Consider the following 14,908-nt stretch of genomic DNA (forward strand, 5'->3'; position numbering starts at 1 on the left):
GTGATTCCATAGTTGGAAAACTGGACTCAGCAATATCACGGCCAGCCCAAATTTATTCGGAAAACTCGGACTCTCCAAAAACTCGGTGAAAAATCAACACTTTTATTGAACATTTCAAAATGTATAATTTTTATAAATAATCATAAGAACACCAAATTTGTAGAACATATTAGTTCTATCATATATAAATCAACATTGGATACGATTAGCATTCATGTACATATTAGTGATGATAATTTATTAGCTATAATTCTTTTAAAATATATATAATAATTATAATACTTTAAAAGATATTATTACAACAATTATTTTCATTGTTTCATATTTAGGTGCTTTTTGTTTCTTTTAAGGCAAAGTGGGCCAGGCCACATATATTAGTAGGTGAGAGTGGAACTTAAAACCTCCTATATGGAGGTCACCCCAGTTCAACGCTAGACTGTGGGTGGGCTCTATATAGTTAGGTACTACTAATATTAATTGTTATTAAATTAATATTGTATAAAGTGAAAGTCTACATACAAATACTATTATGTTATATTAATTCTTATATGCCTTATGAAAAAACTAATATCATTTCAGGTACAGAATCCTAATTATTCTAATTACATTCCTTTTCCATCTGGCTCACGAACATAAAGATTCATATAATTGAGAAGTAGAACGGTCATTAAATGTTGAATCTGGATCACTTTGGTCTTGTTCTCAACCACAAATCTGGATCATGAAGATATGCTGTTGGTCGTGCTTCCATGTTCGTGCCCTAGCTCATGTGTCCGGCAAAAACAAGCTTCATCCAATGAAATGCATAAAATAATGTGTTAACTCATTTGTGCAATTGTTTGACCATGGTTTTGACCTTTTTTTGCATTTTTTTGCAACTTTCTGCCAAATAAAGCATGCAATTTTTTTGCATATATCGGCCACAATATATTTTGTGATTATATCATTTTAGCTGCAGGGGCACGATATATTGGCACAATTTTTAACCACACTTGATTCTGAAAAGGTTTATGTAGTGAGTTGAATGGTGTAAATTAACCATTTTTATAACATACCTACTTTATTCAAATGTAGGTGTTTAGCAGTGTTTTCTTGCCCAAAGGTTATTTTTAGATCAAGACTCTCAGAGCAGGAAAAAGGTTTTGAAATACTTGGAGGCAGACTGCTGCAAACTGAATAAAGTAAAATACATAATTTAAGGAGATATTTATCATCTACAAATGATATAAAAGTGCCAATGTCGTCGGTAAAATTGTATATCAGCCGACGGGGGCATTCGGGAAGGTTCTTGTTATGAAGCCGATGGGCCCTTCGGTAATTGTCATGTAGCTAACAGACCCCTTCGGGAAGGTTATTCGGAAAGTACATATACACCCTTTTGGGTCATTGTAATCATCATGGAAGCATTATGTAATCTCTTTGGCATATGCAAATAATAAAAGGAGTACTTTTGTTGTTACTGTTCTTGTCTATTGTTTGTGTGCATTAATTCATTTATGCCATACGGTAAACAGCCAAGGCCTGTGGCTGATACAAGGGTTCTATCCTTTTAATCTCAAGTAAGCTTGTAGCTACATACAGGCATAAATTCAAAATGGAAATGTACTGGCATATTTCATAGCAGGGGAACTTTCAATAACTCTACAATGCAACCTAAGTGCACTAGGATCTATACCATTTAAGAAAACAACCAATGAGATAGGACAAACCCTCTTGTTGGGTATTTATATGTGAGAATATTCAGCAATTTCTGCTTTCAGGGTGTGGCAGATACCTTCTACAATTTAATATAATTCCAGGTTGCTGCTACTCGTTTATGTACAACTGGTAATATATCCACTTGCTGGAAATCCTTCGCAATTGTGGAACCAAGTACCTGTCTCCAATAGATAGGCATTAAATGTGAGTAATTTTGCACTTGTGACGTGTTTGTGTCCTAAACTGAGATGTCCCACCCTGATCCGCTGATGGAATTTTCTGATTTTTTGGAGTTTTGTTTTAATTGATTTTTGTGTTAGTGGTTATTTAAATTTTTCTTTTGGTTTTTGGCTGATATTTGCAATATGAAATGAAGTACAAACAACTGGAAATGGAAGTACAGAATGGACAATGTTTTAAATTTCTATTTGCACCAAATGATCAATTACATACCCATAATTCAGATACAGGTCTGATTGTTTTCTGAGACAGTCCCAAGTTGCATGATTAATCCCCTTTTTTTCGCAGAAACCACTCTTCTAATTTCTGATCTGCAACAGTAGATCCTAAACACTTCTGAGCTGCACCTGGTAATGCGTCTAAACCCTACGTCGAGGTTAGGGTTTTCTGTAAGTTCTTCCTAGAGGATGCAGCTGTGCTGGTAATGAGGTGCCAAGTTGATAAAAATTCCCACAATGGCTAGATCTGTGAATTACTCTTGATTCTTCCCTGCTAAACTCTGATTTCTCTTCACCTGTGAGAATACCGATGATCTCACACTTGCAGTTGCTCAATCTCCTGAGAGTTTTTGTTCTTGAAAGGCCTGATCTGCCGTTGATACTATTGCTTAGAGCTCAAAACTCACTTTGCAACTGTAAAAAAATGAGTGTTGAATGAATCAAATGCTGCCTCCTTGTGTTATTTTATTCACTTCCAAACATTAAAAGTAGGACACTACCTCAGAATGTCCGGAATGGCTCGTAAAGCCTCCTGCTAGGCTCCACAACCCTTGGCTGGATCCCCTATCCTCTCTGCTGACCTACGGGAACTCCTGATTATAGGCCAACCTCTGCTACAGTCTAAACTACCTAAGGAGGGGACGTTACAGTCCACCCTCCCCGAGATTGCTTGCCCTCAAACAATCTCAACTCCAGGTGCTGCAAAATCTGCTCTCTCCCATGTCCCATCCTCTACTTTCCACTTCAACAGACACTCTTGATAACCCTCCTCAATCCTCTCTCGGTTATCAATAATAGCCGCAGGGACTAGAATTATTTCCCCTTCCTCATTAAGGGGTGATAGCACTGTAGAATGGATCACATTAGCGAGACACATTGAAGACATTATGTGCCTGACCGTGAGCTGGTAACTCCAACTCATCAGCCAACTCATCCATAAGCCCGATGACCTTGAATGGTCCATAATAATGTGGCTTGAGTTTCTCAGCTCTTCTCTTCCTGAGAGTGCACTGCCAGTATGGCTGCAGCATAAGGTATGTCATATCACCCACCTCAAATGAGCGCTCAACCCTGTGCTGATTGGCATATTGCTTCTAGGCTACGCCATCCAGGTGTTGTTTAGCGAACTTTATTGCCTCTTCCTCTGTCACAGGCCTCAAAGAAAGGTAAATGTCAAGTTTTTTTGCACCCATGCACGGGCTGAGGTCAACAAGCCCACAACCTATTGGAAATCCTTATTACCACATGAAGCCCTGTGATTTGCTCTGCCCATTGAACTTGCCCTAAGTCTCTTCTATCCATTGGATTGAACTAGGGTCATTAACTCCTCGACCTCTGGTGGTAAGGTAATATACTCCATATAATGGTGTCTCATCTCTTATGTAGCTGAGATCTATAGTGCAGGCCCTCAGCCTTGTCAGAAAGGTGACTTCTCTTGCTGGTTGAAAACATGTTGTAGAGGTCTCGGAACTGAACTGGAAGCTGTAATGCGTTCATCTCGTGGCTGGCTAGTCTCACCTATATAAGTAGTGTACTGAGAGTATTCCTCCTATGACTGATTCTGCTTAACCATTTATCCCAACAACTGAGATTCATATCCATCATAATGTCAAATTTCATCTCAAATCTAATGCTAGGACTGATTGACCTTACCTTCTCCTTTTACTTCTCAGCCACGATATTTGTACCCCTTTCCCTGCAACTACAATCTGACTTGCGAAGAACAAAATGCCAGAAACTGCCTCACCTTGAAAATTGATGGTGGCTGCCATCATGTGTGATGCCCTTTCTTGGTGTAGGTCTGATAGTTCTGTTCACTCATTAAGGGTGTATATTGTGTTCACAAGATGGTAGGAAGATCTGTGCTTTGATACCCACTGAGATATCCCTCCCTGATCCGATTATGAAATTTTCTGATTTGCTTATGGGATTCTGATTTTTTGGATTTGTTTTGTTTTTTCTGTTGTTTTTTGTGATTGTGTTTTATTTTTATTTTTTGGTGATATTTGCAATATGAAATGAAGTACAAAAGAAGAACTGGAAATGAAAGTACAGAAAGGACAATGTTTTAAATTTCTATTTCCACCTAATGATCAATTACATACCCATACATTCAGATACAGGTCCGATTGCTTTCTGAGACAGCCCCAAGTTGGATGAATAATCCTCTTTTTTCACAGAGACCACTTGTCTAATTTCTGATCTGCAACAGCAGACCCTAAACACTTATGCTCTGCACCTGGTAATGCCTCTAAACCCTGCGTCCAGGTTAGGGTTTGCTCTAAATTCTTCCTGGGGTGTGCAGCTGGGCTGGTAATGAGTTGCCAAGTCAATAGAAATGCCCACAATGGCTGGATCTGCAAATTACACTTGATCTTTCCCTGCTAAACTCTGATTTCTCTTCACCAATGGCTGCAAATGGATCTTCTTTAGCCCTATTGATAAGAACCTATGAGAATACCCTTAGATGATCTCACACACATGCAAGTACTCAATCCTCTGAGAGTTTTCGTTCTCAGGATGCCTGATCTGTTACTTAAACTCTTGTGCAGAGCTCAAAACCCAATTCGCTGCTGTAATAAAAAGAGCACCAAATGAATCAAATGCTGCCTCCTTGTGTCATTTTATTCACCTCCAACCTTAATCAATCCCTTTAAGGTTTCACTTTATTTTTATAAAGTTTATTAAAAGGTATTTCCCCCAATGGGTCCAACCTCTTCAAAGGCCCTATTCATTATTAAAAAGCTTCCCACCCTTCAAACAATTTTGATCTTTATTAAAAACACTTTATTTTATTCAAACTAAAACATTAATGATCAAAGTAATAACTTTAATATTTCAATTTATTCCTAGATCCACCTCTTGAACTCCAAATTAGAAACTTAATATTGTCACCTGTCCAAGGATGCTGTCTAAATATAGCAGGGCCACTACCAGTCCGCTCCTAAAAAATAGGACACCCTCCTAAAATTTAAGAAATCATCTCACACCATCTGACATGTCTCAAAATGTATCACTGGCCATCTCCTGTTCTCCTGAAAAATAGGATTCTGCCTTGAAATGTTTGGAATGGTTCATAGAGCCCCTTGCTAGGCTCCGCATCCCCTGGTTGGGTCCCCTAACCTTTTTGCTGACCTACAGGAACCTCTGATTATAGGCCAACCTCAGTTGTAGTTTGAATCATAGTTCCCAGACTCAGACTCGACTCGTACTCGGCAAGGCTGACTTGATTCGTGATTCAGCAATGACTCATCAATGATTCAGCAAAGTGAAAATCCCTTGAAATTTAGAGATTTTGAAGAATTTAAAACTTGTTTCATGCACCCATTATTGAGTAAAGGTTAAAGACACGACAACATCATCAAATATAAGCTAATCTGATCAAAACATAAACATACATTGATCACATAAGTTAAATTGCAAATTAACACGTTGATGACAATTAATACGCTAATAGATAACCAATAGTATCAAACACAACATAGGCATTTTATGTCAACTACATCATCCCCTCGAAAGAAAAAGTTGTCTTGTAGACGACATGTATACATCAAGTAATATCTACGAAGACTAATAAAAAGAGTGTAGATAATGATTCGTATTGCGCAAAGTCAAAGTTGTATTGTACTACAAAAATAAAATAGGGGTTTGGGGGCAACACCCCGAGTGAGATCAAGGGGCAGCACCCTTTGTGGGGGTTTGGGGGTAGTGCCCCTAGTGGGATCAAGGAGTAGTGGCCCTTATAGAGGTTGAGGAGTGGCGTCCCTTGTGGGGTCCAAGGGTTGTGGTACAAGGCGGGGATGAGGGGCATCGTCCCTGTTGGTGTTTTTACACTACCAAGTAATAAGAATACCTAATACCAAGATGGTGAAGATCAAAATAACCTAAGGATTAGCTACTTCCCATAAACAGCTAGATGGTTTTCAGATCTGGACCCAACTTCAACAAACTCATAAAAGATTTTCTACTCTTTTGGGTTTGCAAAACCAAGGCGGGTGCACCCGAGGGATAAAAAGGTTCAAGACTCGATACTACCTTCACATTTCATTCATTCAATGACATTTTATTGCAATATTCATCCCCTACAACAGATTGGTCATAATTCTTTTAATATTTACAAGTAATTCTAGGAAACAACTAACTAAAACTCATAGATTAAATGTAAACAAGTATTGACCAGCTATGATACTCTTCATACATTTAAAGTAAAATTGATATTGATTTTAAGATTGTGCTTGATGCATGTCCATGATTTCTTCATTTAGCAAATTGAACTAATTGATCAGTGCCTCATCCATTGGGATTCAGAGTCCATCCAATTTCTTGACCTAATTGACTGCATTACAATCAATATCATCAACAATTCTCCCTAAGACTCATTCTTACATAAATCCTTCTTATTGCTTGGAGATCTTACATATACACTGAAGCATTTACTTAATCCATTGAATTAAAAGCAATAGTGAGCTGATATACAACCTATCCTAGTTGCATTCAATTGAAAAAGGCTTTACCCATACAACCTCAAAATAACCAGTCAATAAAATGGAGACAAGAGTCAGAGAAAAAGGATATAGTGGTGATTCATCTTTATATTAATTCTCTTTGAAAATTATGCAACATTGAAATAGTATTCAGAACAACTCAATACCAAACAATCTAATCCTTCAAAGCTAATGTATCTTCAAATTTGTAGGGAAAATACACCATAAAATTTGCATCAAGGACTGGAACAAAGGAAACTAGCAAAACTAAAAGTTATACAATAGTTCGGACCCTTTCTCTAGCCTTGGAATCTCGCTTATATAGTGTGAGATGCAACAAGCTTTAAGCATAGAGAATACTAACAGCTGTCCTTAAGACAGAAAGATATTCACAAAGTTATTGTCACAAAAGACAAAAATTGGTGCAACAAAATGTTTTTGATCATGAATATTCTCTTGTGGGACCACTGTTGTTGCACTTTTTGTTGCTGAGGAGTTTCATGATTGGCTTTAATGTTGTTGTTGTTCCTCGAAAAATGTTACCAATGGACTTGCTTACGATGGACCTGGTTCTGATGTTTGTAGACTTACTTCAACTTGAGGCTCTCCATCCACGTCATCATGCACTGACAAAGAAACAGTTACATCTGATTCTCCTTCTGCCAACTCATTAGTTTGGACCTCTGTGCTTGTTACTGCAATTGGTTGCTTACCTCTATCCTTTTTTGCTTTCACCGATGTGTCAATTATTTGCAAATCATCCTATTTTACCAAGTTCCAACTGTTTTGCATGAACAAAATCTGCCATCCACTTGTCAAAAAGTGTGTCATCTAGCCAATTAAAATTCAGAATATCATGCTGTTTCTTCATCACATAATCTCCCAATTTGTCTATTTCAATAAAATCTTCTCTTAAAAAATCATAAAATAATTACACTTTTACAACTTCTTCAGTTGTATTTGCCCATGTATTTCCCTTCTCATTTATGACTCTATTCAACCTTTAGACATAATAGATCATCCAATTCCTATGCCCATTCCTCTTTATCCTTCAACTTATCCTTTTTATCTAAGGCATGTGGGCAGAGTTAAAATTTTCTACTCTTATATTTGTCAATATAATTTTTCATTCTCCTTTGCAATGCAATTCTCTTATTATCAAAATCAGAGATATCATTGGTCAAATCATAAGTCTTTTCTATATGCTCACAGGATAAACTGATGATTGAAAAGTACATCAGAGTAACATCTTTGTCCCTTTGTTCCATTTATAAACAATTGGCTTTAAGGCATCATCACTTCCTCTCAGCTCCTCCCATATGTTTATTATTTTTGCTAATTGATCATAGAATGTTGGCCAACCAATTTTATCAACCAAATACATAATTGCTTTCCTCGATCTATCCTCATACTGAATATCTAATTCTACATGTAGTGCCCACAGTTTGCTCTTTTCTTCTTTAGAATCCTCTGGAGCATAATATTGAGGTCTCTGTGGTGTGTCTGGAATTTCAATTAGAGTGGATTTAAAAGGCTCTACTAGTGGACGAGGATAAGTAATTCTGGGCCTACTAGAATGTCCTTGGTGCCCCATCACTTTATTCTCAAGCTCTATTCTTTTTTGTACTTCTTTATTATAGGCTGCTAGAACCTTCTCATATTTTTCCTGTAATTCTAATCTTTCCCTTTTTTCCCTCAAGGTTGTGGCTAGGGTGAGGTTGGTTGTTCCAACATTTAGCTCTGCAGCCTCTTCACTTGGAGTATCCTCCACCCTTTTTACAATTAAATTTCCTATCAAATTAGTATCATTTGGCTGAGAGGAGCTAGCTTTGGATTCTTTCCTCATTGACCAGATCACTAGTGCAGCATGATCTTCACTAAACTTGGCACCTTTCAGCTCTTTTTCCACCTTTTCATTTGCATTTAATTTCTTGGTGATAGAATTGAAAACCATTGCATCAACAATGTCCCAATTTGGCAAAAGCAAGACCCCAGATGATTTTATCATTTTCCTCCCCTCTTCAGGGATCAAGCTCTTAAATTCTTGATCATTTCCTCTTTTATTTGGTTCTATAGAGTTGCCTCTTCCATCTCAAGATGCTCTGCTTTCATCTTATTACACTTTTCTTCAAACAATTGAATATTTGTCCTCAATGCAAACTGGTAGAAAGCTCTAGATTTGACAAAGCTATCATTAGAAAGAAACTCTTGACTAGCTTGCTCTACCACAGGGTCCAATTCCCTTCCTTTGTAATCGGCAATGGTTAATTCTATGCTAGGCATGGGAGGCTCTTGAGAATTCCCCTCTTCTAACTCTGAAACAGTGATAAAAACTCCCCCTTGGGATCCCAATTGTTCCATCTGCTCCTTAGTGAATTGCTCATCTCCTAAATGCAATGGGGACTGGGTAGGTGAGTAATCCTCTGTTTGAAGCACCTGTTTTTTCTTCTATGTTCTGCCTCTTAGGCATTGGCTCATCAAACCTCTCCTCCAAAACAGCACTGGTAGATTCAATTATTTGTTTTCCTTTGTCAACTGCAGACCTTTTATTTTGAATAATATTGTAGCCCGGTCTCCTTTGAATAACCAGCTGCCTTGATCCCACTGCAGGGATGAGAGACAATTTTCTCATGACCTCTCGGGCCTTATCTGGAAAAGAATTAATAAAGAATAATTTCTTCTCATTCATAGTCTCCATGATCTCTAGAAAAGTGATCATCAATTTAAATAATTTATCTACCTCTGTCTTGGTATCCTTTAGGGGCTTATAATCCTTATCAAAACAATTAATAAATTCTAGAACCCAGGAGTAATCTCTCCACTTCTCCTTCTTGATCTCTTGCTCTTGAGGAGAGAATTCATTTCTTATTATGTCTTCAGGGAAGTAGGGTTGATGATCCTTGGCACCAGTCTTAGCCCTTCGTCTGAAAATATCAAAAAATCCCTCACTATCATTGAAACGGTCATGGGAGACAGCCATTTTGTAGGGGTTTAAGAATTTGTACAAAAATAACCAACCACCCTTGGTGATTACGAACTATTGAGCAACAGTGCAACTTGGGAAAATTGAGCCCCTAAACTGACCAGTCAATTGTGCTTCCTCCAATCTACCTATCTGCCATAGCATTTTAGCTATTCCCACCTTCAGAGGTACTTGGTAAGGAAGTACATGGGGAGTCCCTTGGAATCCATACACTCTAAAAACTGTAGACATAGGGTATGGTATGATGTTTGCCCAATTGTGAGACACCTTCAAACTAGTAGGGTTGTCCATAAGCCAAATAAAATCTAGTAGTGCCTTAGGAATTTTGGGATTGTCCCTTAATATGAGGCTCTTCAGCCTGGATGCAAAGTATCTATCAAATCTCATAAAGCTAGCCTCTTCTGCATCCCAGGTCATACCTGTGGTCCATAACTGGATTGGCAGAGCTTCTCCCTCATATTCTCTGTTTAAAACCATCCCTTTTTCAAAGTAACCCCTTTAAGCAAGAACATATGCATCAACAATGAATAATGGCCAAATGTCTTCTCAACTTTTCTCTTTGGAATTCCAATTAGACATATGTGAATTTCGTTTGCTAAATAAGATGCAAAATCAAAAATGATATCCACACCAAAAGAAGAGATCTATGTCATCATATACATGAACTTTATTGGCATGAAACCTTGTTCATCTTCACCAAAAACCCTACATAAAGTCATGTAAATATCAATGGCCCTAGTATTGAAAAACTGCTTCTTAAAAGGCTCCTTAGTTGATGCTGTAACAAAGGTCAAGTTTCCAATTGTAGCCAAATGCTCTCTCAATGCACCTTGTCTGACTTGATCCTTTTGAGACAAGTATTCTTTTTCCAATCCCTGAAAGTCAATGATCTCATGGTAATTTGTGATTGGCTCCAACCCAAAAACCTCTCAAATCTCTCTTGGAGTGATTTTTATCAGACACTTCCCATCTACTCTCCTCACCATCCTGGCTACTGGGTCGTAATTTAGGGCTATAGCTGTGAGAAGGTCTGAATCCATGAAAACCCTAGGGACTACTAACTTACCCAAATCAAAATTCCAAATATTTCCATGTGGGGCAAACAATTTCCTCTTTGAGAACCATTTCTTAAACAATTGGAGCCCTTTTTTAGATGTTATGGCATCTCTAGTCCAATTTCCCTTATCATACAAACCATCTGCAATTTGGAGTCTAGGGTTCACAGGAATTAATTTTTTCATTTGGGCCGACTCATCAATTTAGTTAATTGTTCTAGGAAATCATCATGTATATTCCTACTGGCATATTCTACTTTCCCCTAAAAACCCTTCTTTGGAGGCATATTTGATAATAGTGCAAAAAAACCAGAATTCTTTGAACTATATTTGGATTGAGGTACTTGGCTCTTCTGTTTCTTCTTTGAATTTTGCAGTGAATCGCTGATACAAAAAGTTCTTCACAATTCAACCGGGCGGGAAATAGCTCTTCAACAGGTTAGAGCTCTTAGAAAATCAGAAATGCGTTTGCACGAAGAAAATCTTTGAGTTCTGCACTATATCCCTGGTTTTACTTTGCATCGGGAAGCATTAATTCTCATAAATGGATCGCAGAGAAACAAAGTGGCACCACCTTTCAATTTTGAAAACAAGTCGTCGATTTTTGAAAAATCCGACTATTAAGGAATAAAACCTTTAATGACTCGGTTTCAACCCTCCAAGTTGGCAGTCAATCCAATTGAAACCTTCCACATAAGCCTCTTCTTTCATTGCTAGCAACTTACATCGGACCCACTTGTGCCTTTGGACACATGTCATGCTCTTGCTATGTCGCCAAGGGTAAAAGTCAAGCAACTCCCGTTGGTGACATAGCGACCATCGTTCATGATCCTAGCATCGGACAGTAGAACCTTTATGATTATTTCATTATATACAATGTGGGCTCGCGGTATTTCCTCTTGGTCTCTATGTCGCCAAGGGTAAAGTTCATGCAACTTACCATGGCGACAAAGCAACCACCGTCGATCTTGAGGAGATTTGATGGTGCGGTATTTCTTGGATTTTTTCAAATAGAAATATAAACTTGTGGAAAAAATAAAGATAAAAACTTGGGTTAAAATTATTTTGGGAACTTTAGGAAATATTTAAACAGTGTGAACAACCTTTTAAAAGGTTCTCGGAAATAGAAAGGGGAAATTTTAAAATGATTTCTCCCACACATTTTAATTTGAAAAGGCACACAACCCAAAAACTTTCTAGGGCGACATTTAGTGAAGTGAAAATTAGGGTTATTCTAGGGTTAACAAAATTAAAAACACCAAACCCTAATTCTCACAAAAGGAACCTAAAACATTCACTTAGAGATATATTCAGATAGATCTAAAGTGAAAACAAGACCAACAATCCCCACCGCTAAGACCAAATTAGCACCTCGAGACTACATAAAACTCCATGGTGTGCATAATTTTCTTGAATTTTTAAGATGCCAATTATAGTACTTTGATAGAGCCCAAAAACACATTATCTAGACAGGACTTTTGCATCTCAAATTGGATGTTTTAAGGGGAAAAGTTAAAAAAAAGTGATTCTTTTTATGTTTATTTTAATTTTACATTGATGCTGGCTGGGTCAGGGACCATGGACTTGGCAAGTTAGCCACTGATCTGTTGACTTGACAAGTTACACAAATCGGATGGTATAACCCTCCAAGTCATGGGTCAGTATCAGAATGATCTTCTGAGAAGTGCTTGATTCACTGAACTGTGATATCTGCTTGACTTGCAGCAAGTCAAGGAACACTGGTCTGAACTACCTAAGGAGGGGACATTACATAAACCCAACCAGTTCAAAATTAGATTCCTATTTTGATTTATGTCCCATGGATAAATAATCTAATGTTTAATTATGTATTATTACATTTATCCTAATTATGCACATTATAAACACTTCACTGATGCATGTAATTAGGGAATGATTATCTACAAAGCAGAAAATTACAGAAATTAAAGCAACACAAATCTCTTCTTTATGTCATATGCAACATTTAATGAAGTTTCGGGAATGTAGGTATCAATGCAGGTACAGGTAACCTCAAATCATAGCATTGAGACTATCATGGCAAGTACATGGGGAACTAATGTACTCATCATACCCATATTCTGGAAGGCTAAGGTTATTTATATTGGCACACAAGTATTAAAAAAAAATCTTAACTAAAATAATTAGAAGGTAGGGTCGTGTTTGTAGATTCACAAGATTTGAGAAAAGTCAAAGAAAATGTACAATACAACTGCATTGGGTATGTGTTTTTGTCGAGTGCTTTTTTTGGAGAGCCTTTGTTAGTATGCTAATGCTTGGCTAACCTGTCAGCGGTGTGAAATATTATATAATAGGATTTTTTTAATCTCTTTCACAGTTCAGTGGGCAATTTGCATTTATATTTCAATTCTCTGAAATTCTGGGGATTAGCATGTAAGGAAAAGCTGAAGCTTTTAACATTGTGATGGACAAGAGTATACATTCAAAAGCTATACTCGCAGGCCATCATACTGACCTGGTTTCCTTTGATCTTCTGCAGGGGTTTTCATTTTATTCCTTTCTGGGGCGAGGAGTAAGGTGGCTCCAAAAGAGGTTCTATAACTAAGTTTTTTTGTATTTCATCCATTGAATTTCCTCATACATGCATGGGAGCAGAGATGCACAATAGCAATCTAAAATGACCTCTAAAATTCTGTAGGTTTAATGGTTAATACAGATTCCAATGTGGCTATTGATTGTAGAACCATACGTGTTATGCAGTTCTTGTCTTGAGTTTCATGGCTGAAATTAAATTAACCTTTTGCACAGTGTAAAAGCATGATGTGAATTAAACGATTCCAAGACTGAGTACTCTTAAAACAAGCCAAGAAGTAATTCCAGAAGCATACTTCACAGAAGAAAAGCTAGAAATGTTGGCATGGGTGATGCAGTCAGTTTACTTGAAGCAGTTTATTGTGTTTAATACAAGAGGGTTGCAAGTCTTCATATGTAATATTCTGAAGTTGTTAAATCTCAACTCTTTATGCTCCAATAAAACAGAGTTTTAGAAATAGCTAAACAAACAATTGACAAGGCAAGGCAAGGTAATATGCTAGTAGTTGCACTTGCCAATTTATCTTACACCAAACCAGATGACATGTACACAACCATCAGTTGAAATGAGTATTTATTTTTTATTTTTCATTATAATACTTATATCACACAGGCCTTAGCTTGATGATTTTTGTTTCTCTTTTTGTGAAGATTCACTCAATTTGCAATCTCTAAATATAGCAACCTTCTAATAGCAGTATCTAAATTCACAAAACAAGGGTAAATAAATCCCGAATGAATTTTCTTGATATAAGATGTATAAATATGCAACAGATTGCACCTAATAAACCACTTGTGACATGCAAATGCACAAGTTGATCTTGCAGTCTAATTGACAATCTTATTTCCAAATAATCTTTTTGACCCCACACATAGCTTCTTAAAATATAACTAGTTTAAATTTGTAAAGACTAATACAAGAATTATTTTATCCTCCCTTTTTCTCATTATTATCAAATTGTGTCTAGTAAACTTTTTATTGTGATTGGTGATGCAACATGCCCTGTGACCCGACGTAAAACACTTTTGACCTAGAGTTATGAACCGAAGTAGCCACAAACAGGGGACCTCATCCCCATTAAACAAAGTTGAGGTTCAATCCTCCAAGTACGTTAGATCAGTGAATGCACAAGTCCATGATCACAATGGCTTAGCTGGGGTTTGAATCTTGATGGCACTATTAACACCATCACCACTTAATCAAAACACTAAGTGGTTTCCCTACCATTGCAAGAATTCTGATTAAGAAATGAAATGCACAATTTTATTTATGAAGACAATATTTCAAATGGAAATGAAGTCAAACATTTACGATTAGATTATACAATCATTTGACAAAGTAGTAGAGGATTAAATGTATGGATCCTTTTAGTGTTGATGTAGACTCAGTTCGTTGGCCTTGTAGGTGGTCACATGAGTATTGATATGGTCTTTTGAGTTGAGAGTATGGATGACATTGAGTACTTGGATAGTTAGTTACTAGGACTTCTAGCATGTTTTCTTTTAGATTTGAGGATCTTGTTTCTACTTATTATTGTTGATATTGCAAGTGAATAATTTGATTTTATTAGAGACATGGATGATCTTCATTTAGGAGATGGTTGTGATGATGTCATGCATAACTTGATATCATGCTTCAGTAAGGGTTATTGGGAGTGA

General features: G+C 37.1%; 1 protein-coding gene across 5 annotated transcripts in view; it reads left to right on the forward strand.

Annotated features, from left to right (window-relative positions):
• Nucleotides 1-13,846, forward strand: part of LOC149575327 (scramblase-like protein) — a 122,337-nt gene extending 108,491 nt beyond the window's left edge. For 2 of the 5 annotated variants that reach the window (XM_089815102.1, XM_089815099.1), the window contains exons 12-13: nucleotides 13,197-13,249; nucleotides 13,466-13,846. In XM_089815102.1, coding sequence (XP_089671228.1) covers nucleotides 13,197-13,233 — 37 coding nt within the window. In that variant the 3' untranslated portion in view covers nucleotides 13,234-13,249; nucleotides 13,466-13,846. Of the gene's footprint in view, nucleotides 1-13,196; nucleotides 13,250-13,373 lie in introns of all 5 variants that reach the window. The other 3 variants (XM_089815103.1, XM_089815100.1, XM_089815101.1) reach the window with 3 other exon arrangements.
• The last annotated feature ends 1,062 nt before the right edge of the window (nucleotides 13,847-14,908 follow it).

This window comes from Cupressus sempervirens, chromosome 2 (assembly GCF_028749045.1).
Source record: "Cupressus sempervirens isolate cs-2001-9-10 chromosome 2, ASM2874904v1, whole genome shotgun sequence".
Classification (NCBI taxonomy): domain Eukaryota; kingdom Viridiplantae; phylum Streptophyta; class Pinopsida; order Cupressales; family Cupressaceae; genus Cupressus; species Cupressus sempervirens.